We start from the raw sequence: 25,042 nt of genomic DNA, 5'->3' as shown, positions 1-25,042 counted from the left end.
AGAAGTAGTAAGAGAGAGATAGAGGAAGGGAATGAGACAGAGATGGAAGAATAGGGAAATAGAAGCAGATTTACGAGAATGGTACACGACGGACTGAGTCAAAGTTGCTTGGGAGCTATGGAGGGCTGCTGTCGTCTAAGATTAGCAATTTTTTATGCATTCATGCTGAGACTTAATTAAAAAAAAAAAATTTAGTTGACTAAATAGTTGTTTGGTTGAGGACAGCTGTGCCCAGACATGTTATTTTTGTGCCTTTTTTGATGATGTAACCGTACTGTCAGCTGGAGTCAGAATAAATCACAATTTGATATTCTTTCTACAACAACAAGGCTTTTCAAAGTCTGACAGTGTGCTGAGATAAAGTTGTGACAGCGCTTCATTACTTTAAAACTGAAGAAAGCCGATAACTCCAGATCCTCAGGCAAGTTCTGGACTTATAAGGGAGCATACGGAATATAACAATATGTGTATCATGTCTGTGTGCTCATGTTTGACATTTTTTTTATTACATTACATTTCATTTAGCTGACTATTCTTTCCAAAACTTACAATAAGTGCATTCAACCATGAGTACAAATTCAGAACAACAAGAAACCAAGAAAGTACCAAGTACAAAGTGCTATCAGTAAGTGCCATGTAGGTGCTACTAAAGCGCTACTAAAGCGCTACTCGCACAATTTTTTGTCAAAATGTAGTAAAAATGTGAATACACAAACATTGAAGCAAGTCAACATTTGTAGCTGCACCAAGGCTCTATCTCATGAAGTACAATTAACAGGAATTAACAGGAATTAACAGGAATTAACGGGAATAAACTGGAAATTTTGGGGTAATTGAACTGTATTTAACTTTTCATGAGCAGACATGCATGCAAACATTTATAAAACAACTTTTAAAAATGTAATTTTTGACTTTTTTGACATTTTGTGAGTAGAACTTTATTTACATACATATGTCCTACTCTCACTGCTGTAAAAAGTTAGTCTACTGTATACAAATAAACTTGGTATTAAAATGAACATGGCTTCAGTTTACCAAGTAATCAATATGCTAGGTAATGACAGTGTTGGGAAAGTTCACTTTCTACATGAACTAGTTAAGTTCATAATTCAAAATTTTGACAGCTAAAGGGAGTAAAATCAAATATATATATATATATATATATATATAATATATAATATATATATATATATATATAATATATAATATATATATATATATATATATATATATATATATATATATATATATATATATATATATATATATATATATATATATATATATATATAATATATATATATATATATATATATATATATATATATATATATATATATATATATAATATATATATATATATATATATATATAATATATATATATATATATATATATATATATATATATATATATATATATATATATATATATATATATATATATATATATATATATATATTATTGACTCTGAGAAGATGAAAAAAGAAAGTATCCTTTATTAATCCCCTCAGGAACATTATTCTCTGCATTTGACCCATGCTTAATTAAGGAGCAGCATGCTTCCCCTTTAAGTGCCCGGGGAGCAACTGGGGGTTTAGTTTAGTGTCTTGCTCAAGGACATGCAAACAATGTGGACGTGTCCTTGAGCAAAAACCTAAACCCCCAGAGGTAAGAGTAGATTTTACTCTATTTAGACTTTAAGTAGTTTCTTTTTTTTCAATTTCAGTAAAATTAACTTTGACAAATGTACTGTGTTGGATTACCGAGTTGGCATTACTGGGTACAAAACAGATATCCATGTTCCACATTTGGGAGTATAATCACTGGCATGCAAAGAGCAGCAAAGTTATCAAGCTAACTTTATTGGTTTTAATTAATCGATTGATTGGCAGTACAATTAAATCAGCATCCATTTCGGTGATAGCTTTTAGTCAGTTTTTTTTTTTTGCAAGAAAAAAAAATCAGCTTTCAGCTTAACAGTTGTTTGGATCGAAAGATCTTTGGGGTTTTGACCATTAGTTGTACAAAACAAGCAGAGACATCAATTAAGGCTTTGGGTAAATTGTGATTGACATTTTTGGACAATTTCTAGACCAAACAATTAATCAAAAAAGAAATTGTCAGATTAAATCGATGATGAAAATTAGTGTTAGTTCCAGCTCTTGTCATTATTAATAGTCCATCATGAGACAGCTGATTACATCTGAAAAGGCTTTGAGCGCAGAGACTGACAGAAGGTGTTATGATTCATCATAAATATAGACAAGTTAAGGGCATGGCACTGTGGTGACACATGTTTACGGTTTAATTTATATGACTTATATAAGAAGGGATTTTTTTCATCTTGATAGTAAGATGGTCCCGCCTCCATATGTCCAATATACACAATATTTGGGAATTGCTGCCCTCATCTAAGCAGGCCAAACAGTTGCTGTCTCGTAGCTCCACAGTTTCACCGCCAGTGGAGGTTTTTGGGGCTTCAATGGGAACTGAAGGGCAAGACAATGAACTGAAGCAGCGTCAAAGCACCAATGAAGCTGCTGTTCTGCATGGTGAGTCTCTATTGCTGAGGCCGATACAAAAGAATACCACTGCACACATCATTTAATAAATTATATTCAAATGAAATTTGGAAAGGGCTTTGCAACTAATTTTAAGACCTCAGAAATGTAGATCAGAGAGGGTATCTTAGCTGGAATGGCAGAGCCACATCGACAGCCAGCTCGATATAATAAGCTCTAAGACTGTTTGATCTAATGTTGAAGTTTATATCCACTAAAGTCGCCTCTTTTTGGTTTCATCCAGCTCAGGGTCCATTTACAATTCATAAGAATTACCTCAGTTTATTAATACTATTAAGATGTCAGTGCCTTTTACTTGTTTAAAGAGTTGTTGTTGCTTTACGGTTAATTTCCAGCCACCAGGAAACATTCAGTCATTTTCATCTGCAGCTGTCATCAGAAATGTCACTCAGCATCTCAGAGTGACCATTTCAATATCTAGATGAGCCAATTCCAAAGTTACCATGTTGGTTTATGACGCTCTTCAATTCTTGTTGCATAGAAGCAGAGGAACCACAGGCAAGGGTTTGCAGAGCTCCTTTTCCAGGGGCTGGTACTTGTGGTTGGAGACCGTTTCAAAGCAAAGATCCATATCTTTCCATGGATCGAGTTTCCTATTACTAATGTCCACTGATTATGTTGTCACATTTATCAGAGCTCTTAAAAGTGTAGTACATGCAAAAACGGATCTTCTATAATAAAAAAAAGCATTCTTTCTCAATCTGAAGCCAATTTTCCCTATGATTACTTTTTTTTATTGCTTTTTAATTGTTGGTGCTTGGTTTTAATTATCCAACACTAGTCTAGAAAATCAATACAGAAATAATTTCCACATAAAGAGAAGTCTGCAGAGTTTTGTATGGGAGGGGGGGATTATGATTACAACATTTCACAAACAACAAATAATTATTGGTAAAGCTGCTCTATATATCAACTTATTGATATTAGCTATAATATTAGATTAGATGCCATCTGATGTTTTAGTAATTACTAATATTATGGTGGAGCTTAAATGTTGAGAAAAGGTTGTAAAGATAAAGTGGAATATGTCTTCCTGATCACACAGTAAATTGACATACGTGTGTGTGTGTATGTTTGTGCATGTGCCTCATTGCTCACAGTTGCCCACATTGCTCTCATACGGAAGCTTCAAGTCGCTCACAGCTGATGATGCTGTCCAGACCGACCGCACGCTCTGGTTCCCCCTCAGGTAAACACTGTTGCGGATGTTTGTACCGTTAGTGCTGTTAGCACTGTCACCTGCAAGCTGTCTCCATGCTGAGCCGTGTGAAGGCAATAGAAATGCTCAGAATTTTGTATTTAGGACCTTTAAAATGATACATAAGATATTCAGTATAAACTAAAGCAATAGCAGCAATGCAACATGTTTGCATGAGACATACTGTTTTTTAGTAATTGAATAAATTAATGAGATGGGATGAACCTGCCATCCTGCTTGGTGTGTGTGTGTTACCTTGCAAACACAGTCCCACTGCCCCCAGGGAAGGTGTATGGATGCTGCTTTCTGAAGACGTGGCCAACTCTGCTACAGGGGATGATCTCCAGACTGCCACCACACTGCCACACGCGAAATGAGATTTCTGAAACAAACACACGGACAGACGCCATTACAAATTTGTTCCAACAAACTGTTTCCATAAAAATATCACAGTGGCTTATTATAAGCGGTTTGTAGGACGTATTGTGGGGTTGTTAACTCAGGACGTCTGCATCTCATTTTTGTTTTTGTCTGCTGATAGTCAGCTTCCCGACTCAAACATTGTTTTTATTTGAATACGTGTTGTTTAAATGAGCAAATAAGTAAATTAGTATCTGAATTGTCAATCCAGCTCTGAAGTATTGTGCCGTTTCGAGAGAAGCATGAATCATTCTGTTTTTTTTCTTGACTATTTCCCAGTTGAATTCAGACAAAGGGAACAGGGAGACACAGCTGTTATTTACTCATTGTGTTGTTTGCAAATGATCTCTATTGTGTGCCCTATAGTTATTACCATAACAGAACGGTAATTTTCTAAAGATCAACTCTAGTCTAGTAATTTGGTTGTCGTATCTGGGCAAAAAAATCTTCCAAAGGATTTTCTTGGCACACAAGCCCAAAATAATCATAGGTTGATGAGACGCATCACAATAAATTTGTTGTTTTTCAAGCCAAAAGAAAGAAGTTACAAATGTGTGCCTGTTTAAGACTTAAAAGAACAGTTTGACATTTTGGGAAATCCGCTCATTTGCTTTCTTGTTGAGAAGGCGTATTTGTATGTTAAACACGAAGCTACAAGCCATTTATCTTAGCTAAGCATTAAGACTGGAAACAGAGGGAAGAGTTTAGCCCGACTCTGTCTAAAAGTAAGACACCTACCAGCCTGCACGCAAGAAAGTCAGAAAGACAAACGCCTGTTAAAACACACATTTTTGCTTTTGGTAGGATTATGTAAATGCAATGCTTTGTGTTAAAAAGTGGGCGCATATTTTATTACTGTTGTACAAAGACAGGCTAGCTCTTTCCCTGGTTTCCAGTCTTTGTGCTAAGCTAACTGGCTGTAGCTTCATATTAAAGTACAGGCATGAGACCTCTGGTGTCAATGTTCTCATCTAACTCTCGTAAGCAAGTTCAAAACTGCATTACCCAAAATGTTAGACTATTTCTTTAATGCCTCTGGTAAAACTCCTGTCACTTCCATCACGTATAGAAGCAGATAGTCGTGACTTCAGAGACAGTTAGGGTGCAACAGCAGAGGAGTCTAAATTTAAAGACTGACAGTTTGAGATTTTTTTCTCTACCTGCCACGCTACTTTCCACTTTAAATCGCACTATGTTTTTTGTTTGTTTATTTCACTCGCCTCTATATTTACTATTCATCTGCATCTCTTAATGTGTCATATTTTCATCTTCTAACCACCATCATCTGTCTACTGTTATTCTACTGACTTCATGCTCCATTGTGACTCATCTGAATTTGCATTTAGACTTTAGCAGCACTCACCAAGGTTTTCTCCTCCCCATACGTCCATCATCATGTCATACTTCCCCAGCAGCTCAAAGTAATCCTTATCCATGACAAATAGACCCCCTGCTATCATTGGAGTCCTGCAGGGGCACAGCGAGAGAGAGAGGCAAGGTAGTTGGAGTGAGGAAAAGAACAAGATCAGTAGGAGTAGTGGCAACTGGCAAACAAAAGTGCGTCTGTGGTGCATGATCACCCGAGTGAATGTGTAAGTGTGAATGACTTACTTAATGGGCGCTATGGGGTTGCCTTGTCGGGCCCGTCTCTGATCCAGAGTCATGTAGTCCCATTTAAACACCAAATTCCAGTCAAAACCTACCAACATTAACAAACAAACAAACAGACAAACAAACACACACACACACTCTTTAAAATCCAGTAAAAATCCAGGTCACTCAGCATGCAGTGTGGAAGACACAGTTCATGTGTAGTAAGTGGTAAAACTAAACATGCAGGGTGTGGTGTGTACTTAGCAGACATGTTTGTCTTGTGTGTGAGTAAAAGCCGCAATAGCCTCAAGTGAAAACTGTTAATGAAGTAGAACAACAGGTATAAATGCTTCTAGTACCAAATAACACAGACCACTGTGTGTACTGTACCTCCTTTCAGGTCGGCCGAGGCTCCAACATACTGGAAGTTGTCCATGTTGATGACATCAATGATAGGAGACACTACTCGGGTCTTGTCCTGAGAAGGAAGGACGGAGACCAAAATAATCAATTCATCCTGAACAAACTGGCGATAACAAGAAATGTGGCTGAATACTAAAGTATGTACTAAAGTCAAAGTTTTCTATATTTTGTGTAGAGCAGAAGTGAACGTTCCCCTCAAACACCAATGACTCATATGTTTAGTTTATCTTAGTGTTCATGAAGCAGAACTGGAAGTAAAGTCATCTTTTCTACAATAAATTACTCCCTCAGCATCACATCTTACAGCAGTTTAGAGAAAGGATTGCTCAAGTGGCCAGAATGACAACAACAGAAACGGGTCTCGCAGGTACAGCGTTAGATTATTTATTTTGTGTTGAAACCTTTTGATATGACACATGAGGTTTCACCCACACAGACTGCTTTTTTCCTTCTTTCTTTTTGAATTGAGTGATTCATTATTTAGAGGTGCAACTAAAGTGAAGAAAAGCAAAGTCAATTTCTTTGACAGCAAAAGGTTTTAGATTTGGCTCGAGGCATTTATTAACTAGGGAACGACAAAACACTGGGTTTGGGAGGATCAAACGCGCAGACTATGTTGAGTCATTTTAGATAAATATAAAATAACAACCTCCATTTTACACAGTGTCCCACTTCATACTGAGATTACATGTAATAAAGAGGTTCCCTCTCAAGTCATTACTGAATGAATTATCAACACACTTAATCTTTTATGGAGTTTGTTTATTCTGTCAGAGGAAATTAATTTTACAGCTCACTGTTTTTAAATCAAATGAAACCTGGTGGAAAACTGTTTTCCTATAAAACTGTACTGACACTGGAACTAAATCCTGACTGACATCTTCACCTAGCACTCTGAGCTCTGACTGATGATTACTTTTGATTTCCTAAAATGAATCAAATAAAGCTCAACATCAGGAAGTTATGATCGTCTGAATCACGGGATAGTTGGACATAAGATACAAAAAATAAAATGTGAACTTTTGAGGCGTGTGCATGTGCTTTTTATACTGAAGGGGTCCAAACATTCCTGTGTTTTTGAAGTCATGCGCTTCTTGTTTTTAACAAGAGACTGACTGACTACCAGATAAAGAAGAGCTGCTTTGTCGTTGACCCTGACCCCTGACCTCTATGTGAAAGCGTTAAGGAAAAAGCTAATTCCCTTACAAATATGAATGATCAACATGATGAAGCAATTTTGAGCCCTGTGATACAGTACATCTGCCATTTATCATATGCTCACTGTCCTCAACAAGCAAAACTAAAAAGGAACTAAACTAAAAGTGTTTAGACAAAGACGGAGGTCAAATCAAAGTGATGTCATCAAATGACTAGCTGTTCTACAGAGTCTGTGTTAATAGACTTATAGTATCACACACTTTAACACTTAAAGACTTGTGTGGCTCAAAGGTCATTCTTAAAAACGACAACTTTAGTATTTCTGAATAAAAACCCCAGCCCCCCTGTTTTTGTATCATAGTGACAAATGAGAATGTAAAAAAATAAATAAAAGCAAACACAGGCATGGAAAAATTGGGTCCAAGTCCAAGTTAGCCTTTAACATCATATCGTTAAAAATCCTTTCTTTGTATGTATGATTATATTCTTTACTGATGTAAAAAGGTGTGTCTTTATATGTGTGTGTGCACATGCTTGTGTGTGCTTGTGCGTGCACGCGTACCTCAGCCACTCTCTCCAGTAGCGGTTCCAGCCAGTGGTCGTTACATTCACAGTGAGAGTCTAAGAAGGTGAGGACAGGTGCCGTGGCGGCATCTGCACCACGAACCCTTGAACGCATCAGTCCTGAGGGAAACATCAAAATTATACATTTAGAATGATTTCACCCGCAACCATTAGCATGGGTGAACAATTGCATTCAGAAAACAGCGCTGTGATGTTTTTTTTAATGATGTGAAACTTTCTTCTTCTAGCTACCTTCTCTGCGGTCGTTTTTCAACACACGCACTTTTTCAATCTTCCCCAGCAGCGAGCCATCCTCCGCTGAAACACGCAGTGTGTAATTATTCACTGAACCTGTTAGGTTTGTTTCGTTGTACAATTTGTTTGCATGAATTACTTACAATTATCACTGTAGTCGTCAACCAGAATGATCTCTTTGACCAAGTGAGAAGGACTTTTCTTCAGGACACTAAACCGAGAGGGAGAGACAATTTATAGGAAGATAAAACATGTAAAAAATGTCCAAAATCAAAACAGGAAAGGTTTTCTTAAGTGGTCAGCACACACACCATTCACCTACCTGACCACAGTCCTCAGCAGAGCAGAGCGAGCTTCATTGTGGAAGGTGATGACGACGCTGGAAGCCGGCAGGTCTGACTTCCATTGTTTATGTCTGCAACTTCACACACAAGAAACCATCACAATTAGGAAGAAAAAAGAAGAAAAAAAATACAGAAAAGCAAAAATGTCTGAATGTGTACAACTGCACAAACAGTCGTACGCACAGAAGCGCACAGCTGAATGTGTGAGCAAAGCTGCGAGCTGGAACTGCTCCCTAAACAAGAGCGCGGGGCAAAAATCCCATGAGATCGTGTACTTGCGTATCTGTGTGTGTCCAACAGAGACAAATCCTGACCCGACTTAAAAAGTGAGGAACATGGATGATAGAACGCAACATGACAAGGATCTAAAGGGAGGATGAATAAATCCTGTAGTAATGCCCTGCACACGCTATACATGTATCATATAAGCCGATGTGTCTGTGTGAATATGTTTATATAGAAAGAATCCACAATCCTGGTTTCGGAAATTAAGCTTCATCTATAATTGAAAAGACTTGCTGCCAGCAGAGGGTTTGGGCTTAGCGGCTTCAACACATACCAGATGTACAATATGTGCCGTTTAAAGAGTACACTACATATTGAGTGTACAGAACACAAAGTGTCCGTCAGAGCAGCACTGGCTTTAAAAACCTGAAAACGGTCAATTTGAAGCTACATCAATCTTGAATGGACTCAATCCTCCTAAACATTTCTGATGCTGGTGTGTGTTTTATAGCTGGAGAATTACACCTATACATTCATTTGATCTTGATTTCAAAAGCACTAATGAAACAGCCTTGGCTTGAAAGAAAAGCAAAAAGGCAGTTTTTTTCTGGAAAACCTTCACAAATCAGTGCTGCCGAATGCTGTGCAGATGACTCATCACTCGCAGATCAATAAGACACATCCCTGCTCTTTTAGCTGGCTAATGGCTCTAGCTGTCTAAGTAAGGTCAATATGAGAGAGGCCAGACCACAGCCTTTACATAAATAGTCACACAGCTGGTGCAGGAACCAAAGACCAAATACGATGACATATTGTTGGCAGCACTTTCCCTTCTTTGCGTGTAAAGTTGATCGACAGCTGATCTTTCAAATCACCAGACCTCATATGGAGACCTGCTTTGCTCTATTTCTGATTTTCATTCATAATTCTGTTCACAAAGAGTTGCATAAGTTTGTCTTTATTTTTGGTATTATGGTCTTGTTAAGGCCTAAAGATTTGGGGTCAAAATGTGTTTTTTTGTGGTTTATATCACAAGAGTTGTTGGAAATTAATGCTGTGAAATATTATAGTGAAAAAACTGAAACTGATTCATTTTATTTTACTTAGATTTTAGACCACTAGTCAACACATTTGCTTGTTCTGAGTCTTTCGTGTGATGCGTTTGTTAAACAGACTCAAGCAGGTTCAGCATTACTTCAAACCAGCAATGAAATGATTTTGAATTCTGTTGAAACACTTAAGAGATCAGTTTGTATACATGTTAAAAAATGTTACCAATATAATTACTGAATGCACTTTGGAAATCATCTTTGAGATGATTTCTGGATAATGTCTCTTCGGAGCAGGTTGAGACACAGCAAGAAAAAAAAAAAGCCCATTCCAGCGGGGACGCATTCCTCTTGGAAAATGTTCCTTATGTTTTGGAACACCCCAATTAGAAAGTCAACCAGTTCACCCACGGGCTCACACTTAGTCACTTTCTATGACTTGTTTCGAAGAAGAAAAAACAACAGGTTTGGGGTCTTTTTAATTATAGGGTAAGACTTAAAATTAGACAACACCACATCTTTTGTACTCATGTTCTGATCAATGAATCACTTGAAATCAACCTTTGTTAAAGCGACACTCAAACACCTTCACAACATTAATACTGGTTCTGCAGATTTCAGAGAACTTTAAGGCTAAACTATATTAAAGTAAACAGTATCATGGATTTAAATATCCATTGCATCCATTTAACAAACAGCCATTAGGAGACTTCTGTTATTTATGGAGCAGACGGTGAACAGTGCATGTCTGCTCCGCTGCTACTTCCCCGTTATTATCCGATAGACGACAATAGAGGGAGTTTCCAAGAGTTTCCAAGAGATCTTATCCAGTCTAGAACTAGCTCAATACACGAACAGCAAAAAACAGTATGTACACAGACGAATCCCTGCAATTTCACATGCAACAATACATGTCTGGGAGAGAATGACGCAGACATTCAGTGTAATGACTAAGGTACATACTGGTCATGTCTCGTATCAGGCACCGCTCTGTCCATCCGGAGTTTGTCGCTCTCCACCTGGTTGAACTTGTTCCTGGCGTACGGATCCTGACCCGGTCGGACCACCGTGGCTCCAACATATAGATCTTGGTCAAAATCTTGCCAACGCACCTTACCTGGATACACACACAAGCACACACACATTGAGTAAACAGCCAATGAATGTCAATAAAAGTAGAATGGACACATTATTTCAGTGTTGCCTTGTTTGTTCCATTCATTCTCATAAATGAGATGGAAAGGGACAGAAATTCCAGATATATCTAAACTTAAATCCAGACTCCATGATCACCATGTGGTATTTGGAAAAAGCAAACAAATACATACAGATACAAACAAAAATACATTGTACCATGTTTTTTTTTTTACCTTAAAGTTGACAGGTTCCAGGATTGATTTATACATATGTTTATCCTTTATTGTTGAATAAGTAAATAATGAGCATACTGGTTGAAAAAATAACAATAAACTAATTTCACATTTAACTTTCATCCATTATCCAAACCATGTATACTCTTTTAGAGTCTTGGGGCGCTGCAGTCGATACCAGCTGTCAATGGGAGAAAGCAGGGTTTCAAGTCACCAGTCCATCACAGGGCAGACATAGAGACAGACAACCATTCACGCTCACATTTACACCTACGGGTAATTTAGAGTCCAATTAACCAAAGCTGCATGTCTTTGGACTGCGGAAGGACATGCAAACTCCACACAGAAGGACCTGCCAGACCAGTATCTGAACACAGGCCCCTCTTGCTGTGAGGCGACAGTGCTCGCCACTACACCACCATAGAGCCCACATTTACGGACGTACAATTTGTTTACATTTAACTTTCAAATAAACAAATTGTACATCTGAATTTTAATATGAAAACACATTCCTAGTGTGACCAAAAATTAAAGCTGCCACCAAACATGAAGTTCAAACCTTTTCAAAGGCTGATAAAATGTGTCTCTGGAATGAATGGGATGATACATCAGTGAGAATATGAAATGTAGGCAGCAGCTTGGCTGATGCAAGAATCCTTCACGACTGACAGGAAGGAAACCTGGCTGCTTCAAGCTGCTGCTTGACAAGGCGGCAACATGGCAATGAGGAAAGCTGACATGAGATTTATGTTGCATATATGAGAAACTGTGCAGAAGAGAATTCAGGAGGACTGGGCCAGACTACTTTAGTTAAGCTAGAAAACACAAAAGAACGTTTGCTATGCACTGCCCGAGTTAGAAAATAAATCCTACTCAAATTAGCCATTTACATTTGGAAAGCCTTAACCCATTATCAAACGTGCATATATACACACACACACACACACACACACACACACACACACACACACACACACACACACACACACACCACTCTGTCTGTCCATATTATGAAGATCATGGCACTAAACAGAGGAAGTTGTCATGTTTAATTTCACGCTTTATCATTGACTACCGAGGCACAGACACACACAAATAATAATGCAACTAATTAGCCGGGTGCAGCTGCTATGCTAATGACTTGTGTTAAGCATATGGCTGTGTGAGATTACACTACCTCTCAGTATGAATGAGCGTGTGTATGACAGGCAGAGACAGATAGACAGACCCAGAGAAACGGAGCCTGACGAGGAGGAGAGTGTGTGTCTGTCCTGACAGCATGTGAACGTGTCTGGCATGCTAATTAGCTGAAACTCGCAATGATCCGCTGGCGACTGTAAAACGGCCTACAGCGTCTCTGAGACACTGCTGTACGTGTCAGAGTGTGTGATGTCCTTGCTGATATCCATGTTTAGTGGCAGCAAGTAATTAATGTGGTGAAATTAGTGTTTCAATTTACGAGTATTTAGCTCAGACTTTGAACATCTTTATCTTTACCGTCCCTTTCAATCCTCCTTTTCTATGGTTTTGCTGAAACCCTCAAGGCAGATTAACGGTCCTGTGTCTCACCGTGATTACTCATTGAGCGGTCATTTTTCCAATACTCTCTTGGTGGTTTGTTGTACTGGTTGAAGGTGTGGTCTGAACAGTTTGCACTCTGCTTGTCGTCAATGAGACGTTTCCACTCACCGCTGCTGACTGCTTGTTTTTGTTTGTTGCAAAGCTTTCTGGAAATGCTCGATGTGCACACACACACACCTTGTTTGTTTACTCACTGAAAATGATCCAAATAAAACTGTTAGTGCCAATTTCCATATTATAATTTTAACAGTAATTTAGACTCAGATGTTTATATTATATTATTTAGATTCATATTATAGTGATTGCATAATTGTATTTTATTTTGCTTTTAAGTTAGAATATGTTTTGCACATGTATTAATTAGAATATTCATAGATAAATTGTGACGTCTGAGCTCACGTATTATACACTGTCGAACCTTTTTTATTTTTGAGACAAGAATTCAGTAAAGAACGGAGCGAAACACTGTTTTTCTACCGTTGTTGAAATGCATACACGCGTAGACTCGTTGTTTTATCCGTCCAAGAGTGGTTAAACGAATTAATTAATTAAGAAACGGTAACTAATAGTCATCGGGTATTTTAGCCACTAAAATTAAGTAGAAAAACAGTCGCCGAGAGCGAGAGAAGATCATCGTGCTGCCAACGGAAGGAAGCTAACCAACGGAAGAATTTGCTTGTGCCGGTGATAAGGCGAGTCGCGGACGAAGGAAGCTAACCAACGGAAGAATTTGCTTGCGCCGTTTACAACGCTGCTCAGCTGACCGGACATCCGGTTGACTTCCACGATGATGGATAAGTACACGGAAAGGAACTGAATGAACAAATAAGACATGCTACTGGACATTGGCCACACAGGACATTTGAGAAGAGTGATATTGCTAGCTTGTCATATTTGCCCAGAAGAAGCTCAAGTTTTATTCTGAAAATAAACAGTCCTGGAATCTTTTCTGGAAAGCATTCACATGTTTTGAGGTTAAAGGACTGTTGATCTGGATTTCAGAAGTTTGCGAGAGCTTGCTATAATAAGAGACTTGTCTAACAATAATAGCCTTTTGAAATGTCTGATTCAAATGAAACCAGGATGGAAGGCAATGTCGAGCTAGACATAAAAAGAAAGATCAAGTTGACCACAAAGGCCCTAGAAATGAAACTTGATGAGCAGATGAAGCTCAGGAAACGTGCTTTAGTACGCCTTGTCTCCAAAGCAGAGGAAATAGAAATTCTCATGATAAATGGCTCCAATGCACTTCAAGTGGAAAAGGATCATCTCAGTGAGTACTGCAAATTCCTGAATAAGTTTGCTGAAGTGAACGACGCAGTCAGTGAACTGTTATCTGATGATGAAAGGGAAGCTGACCAGCAGTATTGGAGTGAGCCAAATCTTATAAAGTATGAGAACTTTTTGACCAGATTGGAGCAGTGGATAATAAAGGCAAGACGACACGCTAATGTCGATAACGAACAGGCTGCTACAGAAAATATAACTCCGAAGACTGGTGCGACAACGCAGCAAGCTGAGTCTGTCGCTGAAGACGTGGATCCAGACGACAGTGCATCTGCTGTAAAAGAAAAATATAGTTCAGTCACCGCACAAAGTGCATGCAGCAGACATTCAAAGTCATCCAAAGCGTCATCTCATGCTTCATCTGTGCGTAGAAACGAGGAAGCTAACCGTGCAGCCCTACTCGCACGCGCAGCCTCACTTAAGAAGAAACAGGCATTGCAGTTGGAAGAGGCTCAAATGAAAGCCAAGCAGATTCAGTTGAAGGCTCAAATGGAGGAGCTAGATGTCGAGACTGCTATCGCAGAGTCCACAGCAAGGCTAAAAGTTATGGATGAGTATGATAACATGGACAACGATGGGATGAATTTCTACCTCGTCCAGAACATGCCTACAGCAGCAACCATCGAACATCATGCTCCAGATGTCAGACCAAAGCTAACCAGCAGTCTTCGAGTTAGCCAATACAACAGTGCTTCTCACTATCCAGCTAGACACAAGTCTTATGTGCAAGTAAAAGATGAAAACAACAACACAAGTACAAATTCCAATGGAAGGCAAGTTGAACTTGGCGAAATGATATTGAATCAGAAGAACATCACAGAAATGTTAGTCACACAACAGAGACTAGCCAACTTACCTCAACGAGAAGTCCCTGTATTCAGTGGCGATCCTTTAGAGTTCCTGCCATTCCTGAAGGCCTTTGAGCACATCATCCACAGTCGTACGGACAATGATGAAGACCGCTTGTACTATTTAGAGCAATTCACCAGCCGTGAACCAAGAGAACTTGTGAGAAGTTGCCAACACATGAGCGCACAACAAGGCTACAATGAAGCAAGAAGGCTTTTGATCTATCACTATGGTAATGAGTATAAAATAGCCACAGCCTACATTGACAAGGCTCTCAAATGGCCTCAAGTCAAAGCAGAAGATGCAAAGTCACTTCACAGCTTCTCCATCTTTCTCATCGGATGTAACAATGTCATGAAGGACATGGAATACCTTGAGGAGATGAACAGCCCAAGCAACCTGCGGATTGTCCTCTCAAAGTTGCCCTTTAGACTTCGTGAAAGATGGAGAGTTATAGCTTTCGACATACAAGAAAGAGAAGGAAGAAGAGCAAAGTTCTCTGATCTCACGACGTACATCAACAGACAAGCTAGGATAGCTTCAGATCCACTGTTCGGTGACGTCAACGAGTACTCTGACGCAAAAGAAAAAGGCAAGTCAAACTTTAAATTTGCCCAAGGAGGCGGACCGAAAAGAACCACTGGCTGTGCTACAAGTGTTAAGCCAGACGAAGGGGGTGCCTCAGAACTAAGAAAGAACAAGCAGACAAGCAACGCGTTTCAAGAGCCATGCATGTACTGCAACAACAGACACACATTGAGCGTGTGTTACAAAATAAGAAATCTGCCAAACAAAGAGAGAATTGAGTTTATTAAAGGTAAAGGACTTTGTTTCGGGTGTCTGACCCAAGGGCACATGGCAAAAGACTGTAAAAAGAGAGCCAGTTGTGAAATCTGCAGCAAGAAACACCCAAGCCTGCTTCACAGCAAATGGGATGAGAGCACCGACCAAGAGAACATTAAGCCTGAGAAAGGTCAAAGCTCTACCAGCGGACACTCAGCTCCACAAGAAAATGCGTCAGCCAAGAGTGAAGTCACGGCTGTCACCGGGGCCGGAGGCAATGACTGTATCCTGTCTATCGTGCCTGTGCGCATCAAATCCAAGAGGAGCAACACGACAATAGAGACGTACGCGTTCATGGACTCAGGAAGTTCTGCTACGTTTTGCTCCGAACGGTTGATGAGACAGCTCGGCGTACATGGCAAGAAGACTCAAGTGCTGCTCCGCACTATGGGCCAGGAGAAGCCTGTGTCCTGCTACGTGCTCTCAGATTTGGAAGTGTGCGGTCTAACAGAGAACAATTACGTAAGCCTGCCAGACGTCTACACCCACACAGACATACCTGTAACGAAGGACAATGTTCCTGCTGAAAAAGACCTGGAACGATGGCCGTATCTGCGTAAAGAAGTACGGTTACCACAGATCGACGCAGATGTTGAGATACTGATTGGAATGAACGCTCACTCTGCGATGGAGCCGTGGAAGATAATCCACAGCCAAGAAGACGGGCCTTACGCAGTAAAGACGACTCTCGGGTGGGTCGTAAATGGCCCTCTCAAGAAACATGACGACCACCACAAATCAAGACAATTCAAGTCAAGTCACTGCAGTCTAAGGGCTTCAGTCAACAGAATCTCAGTCAGTGGCATGGACAATATGCTGTTGCAGCAATACAACCACGACTTTCCTGAGCAAGCCTGCGAAGAGAAGTCAGAAATGTCACGAGAAGATGTTCAGTTTATGAAGTCTGTGACTGAGACAATCAAGAAAGTCAATGGGCACTACAGCATTGGGATGCCTCTCAGAAACAGATATGTGGTGATGCCAAACAATAAATGTGTTGCCGAGCAACGGGCATCAAACCTGAAAAGGAAACTCGCTAAGAACTCCAGCTTCCATGATGACTACAAGACCTTCATGTCAGACCTGCTGAACAAAGGCTACGCAGTGGAAGTCCCTGAAGACGAGCGCAATCGCAACGACGGCAGAGTATGGTACGTTCCCCATCACGGCGTGACCCATCCACAAAAGGGAAAGCTGCGGGTTGTTTTTGATTGTGCCGCTTCGTTTCGGGGGAAGTCACTGAACGAAGAACTATTACAGGGTCCAGACCTCACTAATGGTCTGGTTGGAGTCTTGACACGGTTTCGACAAGAACACATCGCATTCATCTCCGACATTGAAGCGATGTATCATCAAGTAAGAGTTCGTGATGAGGACTCTGATCTTCTACGATTCCTCTGGTGGCCACAGGGGGATCTGAAACAGCCTCTGCGTGAGTACAAGATGGTGGTCCACTTGTTCGGAGCCAAGTCGAGCCCAAGCTGCGCTAACTATGCCTTAAGACGGACTGCAGAGGATGGAAAAGACAGGTCATCGCCTGAAGCGATAACTACAATCCTAGAGCACTTCTACGTCGATGACTGCCTGGTCTCAACTTCCAATGAGAAGAAGGCCACTGCCTTAACCAAAGACCTCATTGCACTGTGTGAAAGTGGAGGATTCCGCCTGACTAAGTGGTCAAGCAACAGCCGCGAAGTGTTGTCATCACTTCCGGAACAAGAAAGAGCCAAGGAGTTGCTTCAAAGTCTGTGCGAAACAAGGAAGAAGTTAGAGTCGCAAGCCCAATCTTCAGAAAGTCATGACGCAAAACCCAAGACAGTTGAATACCACATGCAGAAATGGAAATCTACCCTGAAAGGAACTCAATTGACTGTCAAGGACATCAGAAGAGCAGAAACTGCGATCATTCAGTTTGACCAAAGTCAAACCTTCCATGAGGAGCTTCGCGCTCTGCAGAAAGGTGAAAAGATCAGGAGAAGCAGTTCCATCGTGAGGCTGGATCCCTTCCTTCAAGATGGGGTTCTCCAGGTTGGTGGAAGATTGCACCAGGCAGCCTTGCCAGAACACACAAAGCATCCAACTATCCTGGCCAAGGATCACCACATCACGACCCTGATCATCAGGAATGCTCATGAGGAAATTGGACATGGAGGGAGAAACCAAACCCTTGCTCAGCTGAGACAAAGGGTCTGGATATGCAAAGGAAACGCAGCGGTGAGAAGTGTGCTTTCAAAGTGTGTGAAATGCCGAAAGAGTCAAGCTGCCGTGAGTGAACAGAAGATGGCGAATCTACCGCCTGATCGTCTACTGCCTGACCATCCACCATTCACTAACGTCGGTGTAGACTATTTCGGCCCCTTTGAAGCAAAGCGTGGACGCGCACAAGTAAAGCGTTATGGAGTCCTGTTTACTTGTCTTACAGTCAGAGCAGTCCACATAGAAATCGCACACTCTCTCGACACCGACTCATGTATCAACGCAGTAAGACGTTTCATAGCCAGAAGAGGACAAGTCGAGATTATGAGATCTGATAACGGAACGAACCTGGTAGCTACAGAACACGAGATCCGCAGGGCAATGAAAGAATGGAACCAGTCCCAGATCTCTGAAGCTCTACTGCAAAAAGGAGTCACTTGGATCTTCAACCCGCCTGCTGGGTCGCACCACGGTGGTGTCTGGGAGCGACAGATAAGAACAGTCAGGAAGATACTTACCAACCTTCTGAAGCTTCAGTCACTCAACGACGAATGTCTGCAAACTGTAATGTGTGAAGTTGAAGCAGTGATCAACAGCAGACCACTAACCAAGTCATCTGATGATGTGAACGACCTTGAGCCACTGACGCCAAATCATCTTCTCCTTCTTAAAGGAAAACCAGCACTCCCTCCAGGCGTGTTTAAAAAGGAGGATTTATATACCAGACGACGATGGAGGCAAGTGCAGTACATCTCCGACATCTTCTGGAAGCGCTGGTCTAGAGAATACTTGCCCCTCCTACAAGAAAGGCAGAAGTGGCTGGACAAGAAGAGGAACGTAAAAGAGGGAGACATCGTACTCATCGTGGATGAGAGAGCTCCAAGAGGGTCCTGGTTGATGGGAAGAGTGGAGAAGACAGTTCCCGACGCCAAAGGTTTCGTCCGTCGGGCCCTTGTCAAAACGAAGACCAACACCTTAGAGAGACCCATAACTAAGTTGTGTCTCCTGCTCGAGATGGAAGGATCTCATGGACAATAAAAGACATTGTTATTTAGGATTTAGTATTTCTACAGTTGTTTATCTTGTAGGCCTCATCTGGACTAGTTTAAGGTGTTTATGTTAGTTTAGGCCTTAGTGAAAGAGAGAAATGTTTAGAATATAGAAATTGATTTTATTTTAGTTAGGTAATTGTCATCCCCTTGATGAGCAATTAGGGGCCGGAATGTTAGTGCCAATTTCCATATTATAATTTTAACAGTAATTTAGACTCAGATGTTTATATTATATTATTTAGATTCATATTATAGTGATTGCATAATTGTATTTTATTTTGCTTTTAAGTTAGAATATGTTTTGCACATGTATTAATTAGAATATTCATAGATAAATTGTGACGTCTGAGCTCACGTATTATACACTGTCGAACCTTTTTTATTTTTGAGACAAGAATTCAGTAAAGAACGGAGCGAAACACTGTTTTTCTACCGTTGTTGAAATGCATACACGCGTAGACTCGTTGTTTTATCCGTCCAAGAGTGGTTAAACGAATTAATTAATTAAGAAACGGTAACTAATAGTCATCGGGTATTTTAGCCACTAAAAAAACCTTAAAGCGCAATTTAACATGCTGCAAACACAGAATCCTTGATGGATGTGGTGAGAAGTCTGCTTCTTTACACCTGTAGCTACACCCAACAGTGATGTCACGGCTAACTGGAGTACACTTCTGCATCCCTGCAGCAAACTGAGAAGTCAAACCATTGGAGGTCAACAAAATTAGATTTTTCAGGAGGTGCAGTTACTCTTTAAAAACCTGGTTTTACGTTATGGGCAGACAGGTATCGCAAAGATTTTCCAGCTTTGTATGATTATGATAGTTTGTGGCCATGTCTACTACCGCTACTAATCGATATTCAATCGGGAAAAGACAATGAAAATATTTGTTAAGGTATTTAAATTTGAGAAACCAATCCAAACACATGAAGAGCTGAAGTGATTAGTAAATCAATAGATGTGTCAGTTGACAGACAATTAATCAGCAAGTATGTCGATATTCAATTATTTTTAAATATTTAATTATCAATTTTCCAGCTTATTTTTTCTAATTTCTATCATTGTAAACTCAGTATCTTTGGGTTTGGTCGTACAAAACAAACAAATTGAAGATGTGAAATGAATTCAGTGCACTAAAAGTACCCGGATGGCGCACTGCAAACGGTCAAAAAATGTAGTGCGGGCGCCATCTTGGCTACGTAGCGGAAGAGGAGGAGCCATTTCGCCAGCTTTTTATTAATTTATGTATATCCTCCTGCCGCGATTGTGGAGGTGTCGCAGTGTCCACATAAGTTGGAGAAAGGGGAACACAAGGGACAAAAGTAGGGTAAGAAGTGCGTTCATTTTGTCAGTTTTAGTTTCGCGAGCAGATTTGCGGACGTCACTTCCGGCTTTATTTTCGCGGGTGCCGCAAACAGATTTGCGTCCGTCACTTCCGCCAATTGGTTAACGTACGTGTTCCATTTGATACAGCGCTTATTAGCGACACAGTGCACTACATATGTTAGTGCACTGTGTTATAGTGCACTGTATTGCAGTGTACTTCGTAAAGTGTTCGGTAGTAGACACAGCCACACTCTTAAGTTTTAATGAAAACAAGCTCAAGTTTAGCATAGCTACAACACAATTTTTCAAATATCTCCAGATAAGAAGCTTTGTAACACAGACACTGAGATCTGTAAACCACCCCCTTCTAAATTATTGAGAAAAGATAGCTTTAAACCATCATGAATAGCTGGGCTGATCTCAAAGTTTTATCATACCATCATAGCTGCAGCAAAAGAATCCTCAGATGACAAAAGGCTTGCATGGTGTTCTGACCTAAATGATGAAATCAGTGTAGAAGAGGACATATGTCTACAGGGTCAGGTCCAAACAATAAACTCAAGCTTCAAGATTCTTCAGTATAAATGGCTCATGAGAACTTACATTACTCCAGAACGACTATATCGCATTAACCCCAACACATCGAATACATGTGTTAAATATGAAATACATAATGGTAGTCTGTTTCATTGCCTCTGGGAATGCACCCTCATTCAGGATTTCTGGAAAGAGATTATTACATTTGTTTCTATCTGTATCAAAGAACAACTTCCATTATGTCCAAAACTATGTCACTTTTGTTGCAACCTTGTAATCCATCGTTTTCCCTCATTCTTCTTTTTTGTGTCCTTTTTGATACATCTGAGTTGCCTATGTGTATCTTTTTTGTTTTTGTTCTTCGGGTTTGTTTTGTATTGTTTTGTGCCTCGTTTTGTTTTGCTCTGTTCTGTTTTTGTGCAATAGGGAAAAGACAATGAAAATATTTGTTAAGGTATTTAAATTTGAGAAACCAATCCAAACACAGGAAGAGCTGAAGTGATTAGTAAATCAATAGATGTGTCAGTTGACAGACAATTAATCAGCAAGTATTTTGATATTCAATTATTTTTAAATATTTAATTATCAATTTTCCAGCTTAATTTTTCTAATTTCTATCATTGTAAACTCAGTATCTTTGGGTTTGGTCGTACAAAACAAACAAATTGAAGATGTGAAATGATCTAAAACACAGAGCCTGTAAAAAAATATTGTTGTAAGAAGGTTTACTTGGTGCATTGTCATGGTGCAAATATTCTGGTGACTGTTGGAGTTATAAAAAAACCTTGATGCACTTGCTGAGCTTTCTCTCCTTCCTGCCACCATTTTCTTTAATGATTCTGTACTCAATCTTTTGCACCCTTCCCCCTCCCATTCTTCTTCTCCCTCTTCTTCTTGCGTGTATGTGTGTGTGTGTGTGTGTTGGAGGTGATGTTGTGATACGCTGCAGTTGTGCAATCGTGTAAAGTCACCTTGAAGTTGAAATGCCCCCACTTCAACATTCAAATTGGATTCCATTTGCAGCACTGGATCAGATACGAGTGTGTGTTCAGCTTTCACAGGTCACAGGGCTTTTGAGGGAGGGGCGGCTGCTTTGACTCGGGCTGAGGTTGAGAGCTGAATGAGAAATCGAGGCTCAGATGCTCCGTTTGCTTCGACTCTCCTGATCTGCTCTACACTGCTGGATTCTGAGGCAATGCTCCTCCTGGGAGGAGATGCATAGCTGGGTTTGTGGCGGGATTAAAATGAATACATGAATTATTTTGTACAGCTCCAACATTTGGAATTTGAGTCACACTGCTTGCTGTGTTGAATTATCTTCTCTTGGTTAAGGAGGGTTCATGCTCTTATAAAACTATGCCACTGTGTTACCACATTTCAAAGAGGAAAATATTTTGGTTGTAGTAACATGATGTGGAATGCTTTCTGGATCCATCACTGTAGTGTTCAGTGTCGGCCATGCGCATGATTTACAGCTCAGATGTATTTGTCCTTTTCCTCGACTATTATCTCAAGCAGAAACAATGACGTACAGAACTGACCCTGATCCCTCTGGTCAAATATCCTGACTTTGAATATGAAAAAAAAATACATTTGAGTAGCTCCTTCCCTTAACATACTCAAACAAATATCCTAAAAACTAGTATTTTATCGCTTTGCAACATTAATGTCATCATGTAGTCAAGGCAGACCGTTAGATGAGACGGTTTGGCTTCCTGTGTCTTGTGGGTTTCACCATGGCCCCGGCCCTGTGGAAGACTACCAGCAGGTCCTGAGTCCATCAACTCCAATGACCGATGCTTTTGTTCCACTGTCACAGAAATATTGGACCCAATTTTTTACAAACCAAATATCTTCCGAATACTCCAACACTGAACTTGCAATTTTCAAACACACAAATCAGAAAAACAGCCTCATACTGTCTAGCAAGGTCTCGCAACACAAGTTGGCAAACTTTGGAGATGACTATTTTTTGTAATGGCGTTAGCTGTGTAAATATATGATCTTTTTTATTTTTTTAAAAGAAAAAATAAATACATGATGCAAATAAAGCCCAATCCGCTTTTATCCATCCACACAATCTTCACACCACTTTTAAACGAGGTGTGGGAGGTGTCACCACTGAAAAGACAGGAAGTGTATCCCATGTCCAACTATGCTGAGCTTGTAATGCATCATCTTTGTTGTAGAGCATCTTGGTTGTAGTGCATGATGGGTAGTGAAGCTTCCTACCTGGCGGCAAAGTCTCCAGGCCGTGAGTCTTGTCGTCAGACATGTGAGCTTTGCTCTTAATGGACAAGTCACGGGAGCCCCATTCATCCTGAAATAATCAGAGCAAACACATCATCAAACAAACAGAAAAGCAATGATACACACAGTTTAATCTGAAAGCAAACAAACAGGAGAGCAGCTGAGCCACATCCTTTTATTTGGGCTGTAGAATATGCAGTATAATGAACATTATTTACACTGTAAAACACCATACAGGAACTTTTTTTAAAATTTACTTTATGTAAATATACATGTTTCATATGATTTTAACTCTTCTGACCATTCTGTTTCTGAGTTTGAAGAGCACTCACATGATGGAAACTTGTAAGTCTCATTCTTAAGCAAATATTTGGGCATTAACAGGAACCTAGCTCAACATTAAAGTGAACGCATGTGCTCTGTTTATTTATGGGCAAAAGTACAACACAAATGTTTTGCCCTTAACATCATCATGATCTCAACATTGATAAAAAAGTAATTGGGAATATAGTTTTTCCAACAAACGTGATTCTATCGTCCGAAGAACAAACCAAAGTGTCTAGCAAAGCACAGAATTAATAAATAAATTCATATACACACTTTAATCCCATTCAATAATATAGTCACTCATCCACAGGCAGATAATCAGACTGCATACACACATTTAGTTTCAAGATGTGTGCAGTGACTTGGAGGTCTGGAAGCAGACTAAGTCATCCATTCTTCTCTTCACTCACTCTTTTATTGGTTCCTTTCATTTGCTCATGTCCTTTTTTTCGGTTCTCATTCATCCACTCCACCAGTCCTGTGAGAGATCACAGTTCAGGCCCTCACAGAAATAGACCGATGACCGTGTTCCCAATAAAACCCATTGGATCGATACACTGAGAGGCAGAGTAATTAGTGCCATTCTTTCTCGTCCAGTCTGCTGCCCTTGACTTGAAAACTATTGTCCAACTCCATTTACTCTTTAGTTCCCCTTCACCTTCAGCCTCTCCAAAAGGCTTTATTGATCACACTGTCTATCAATGACAGCGTCACGTTAGAGACCACAAAAACTATTTAACACTTAATTTCTACACCTCAGAGAAGTGATTATGGGAACACAATTTGTTTTCGTTGTTTTTGTGCCTGTTAAGCCTTTGCATTTCTAGGCGCAGAAACTGCTGTCTCTTTTACTGTGACTCTCACATCATGTCACTCTGTGCCAGCCTTTCCATTCATCTACTGCGGACAGTGTATCAAGCTGCTTTAAAAATAAACCAATTTTTCAGTGACTGAAATAAGATTAGATTGTCCAACACCTACAACTATGATAAGAAACCCTACATAAAATCAATTTCTATATGTGTTCATGACAACTGAGTGAACAGTCACATGGTGATGCTCATTGGAGGTTGAAAACTAAAGCTGGCAGTATATCTCTGCAAAAATACAGTTTGACAGGCTGTGAGGGGAAAACAGGACACATTTCAAAGTGAAATAAAGCTCCAAATTGGCTTTGGATGTTTGCTTCTTGGGCTGTTTTGCCTTTCTGACATTTTACGGTCAACCCTTTAAAACCAAAATGTTTCAAGACTCTACAATGGAGATGGTAAGAAAATCTCCAACCCAAGCTTAATGTGTTTTCTCTGCTTCAAAGCATCACTAAACATGCAGCGAGGACAGTGTACACTCACATGAGATGTATGAGCATCTTCTGCAGTGGTGTGATTGTCAGATTTTTCAGGTGCTAGTATAACACCACAGTAACTTGATTGTAAGACCCTTGAGCAATAACAGACACCAAATTAAGTCACTTTAAGTGTGTGTTTATGGCTATCAAACCAGATTGATCACATTTGTCATGTCCTCTGTTTCCTCTGATCCTAATCAAGCTTCTAAACATGTCTGCCTGCCTCAGACTCTACAGTTCAGCCATCATGAAGTCGGTTAT

The 25,042-nt window shown here is 40.0% G+C and overlaps 1 protein-coding gene across 3 annotated transcripts in view; it reads right to left on the bottom strand.

Moving 5' to 3' along the window:
* The window catches only part of galnt2 (UDP-N-acetyl-alpha-D-galactosamine:polypeptide N-acetylgalactosaminyltransferase 2), a 54,052-nt gene that overhangs the window by 7,254 nt on the left and 21,756 nt on the right, over positions 1–25,042 (bottom strand). For 2 of the 3 annotated variants that reach the window (XM_068590625.1, XM_068590711.1), the window contains exons 2-11: positions 23,089–23,176; positions 10,778–10,931; positions 8,519–8,617; positions 8,340–8,407; positions 8,194–8,259; positions 7,940–8,061; positions 6,187–6,274; positions 5,815–5,902; positions 5,567–5,670; positions 4,039–4,165 (exon numbers count right to left, since the gene is read on the bottom strand). In XM_068590625.1, coding sequence (XP_068446726.1) covers positions 4,039–4,165; positions 5,567–5,670; positions 5,815–5,902; positions 6,187–6,274; positions 7,940–8,061; positions 8,194–8,259; positions 8,340–8,407; positions 8,519–8,617; positions 10,778–10,931; positions 23,089–23,176 — 1,004 coding nt within the window. Of the gene's footprint in view, positions 1–4,038; positions 4,166–5,566; positions 5,671–5,814; positions 5,903–6,186; positions 6,275–7,939; positions 8,062–8,193; positions 8,260–8,339; positions 8,408–8,518; positions 8,618–10,777; positions 10,932–12,753; positions 12,885–23,088; positions 23,177–25,042 lie in introns of those variants that run through there. The other variant, XM_068590794.1, reaches the window with a different exon arrangement.

This window comes from Clinocottus analis, unplaced genomic scaffold, assembly GCF_023055335.1.
Source record: "Clinocottus analis isolate CAN_PGR_092001 unplaced genomic scaffold, fCliAna1.0.p SCAF_1, whole genome shotgun sequence".
Classification (NCBI taxonomy): Eukaryota; Metazoa; Chordata; class Actinopteri; order Perciformes; family Cottidae; genus Clinocottus; species Clinocottus analis.
The sequence above is the reverse complement of the archived record's forward strand: the minus strand, read 5'-3'. Positions and strand labels throughout refer to the sequence as shown.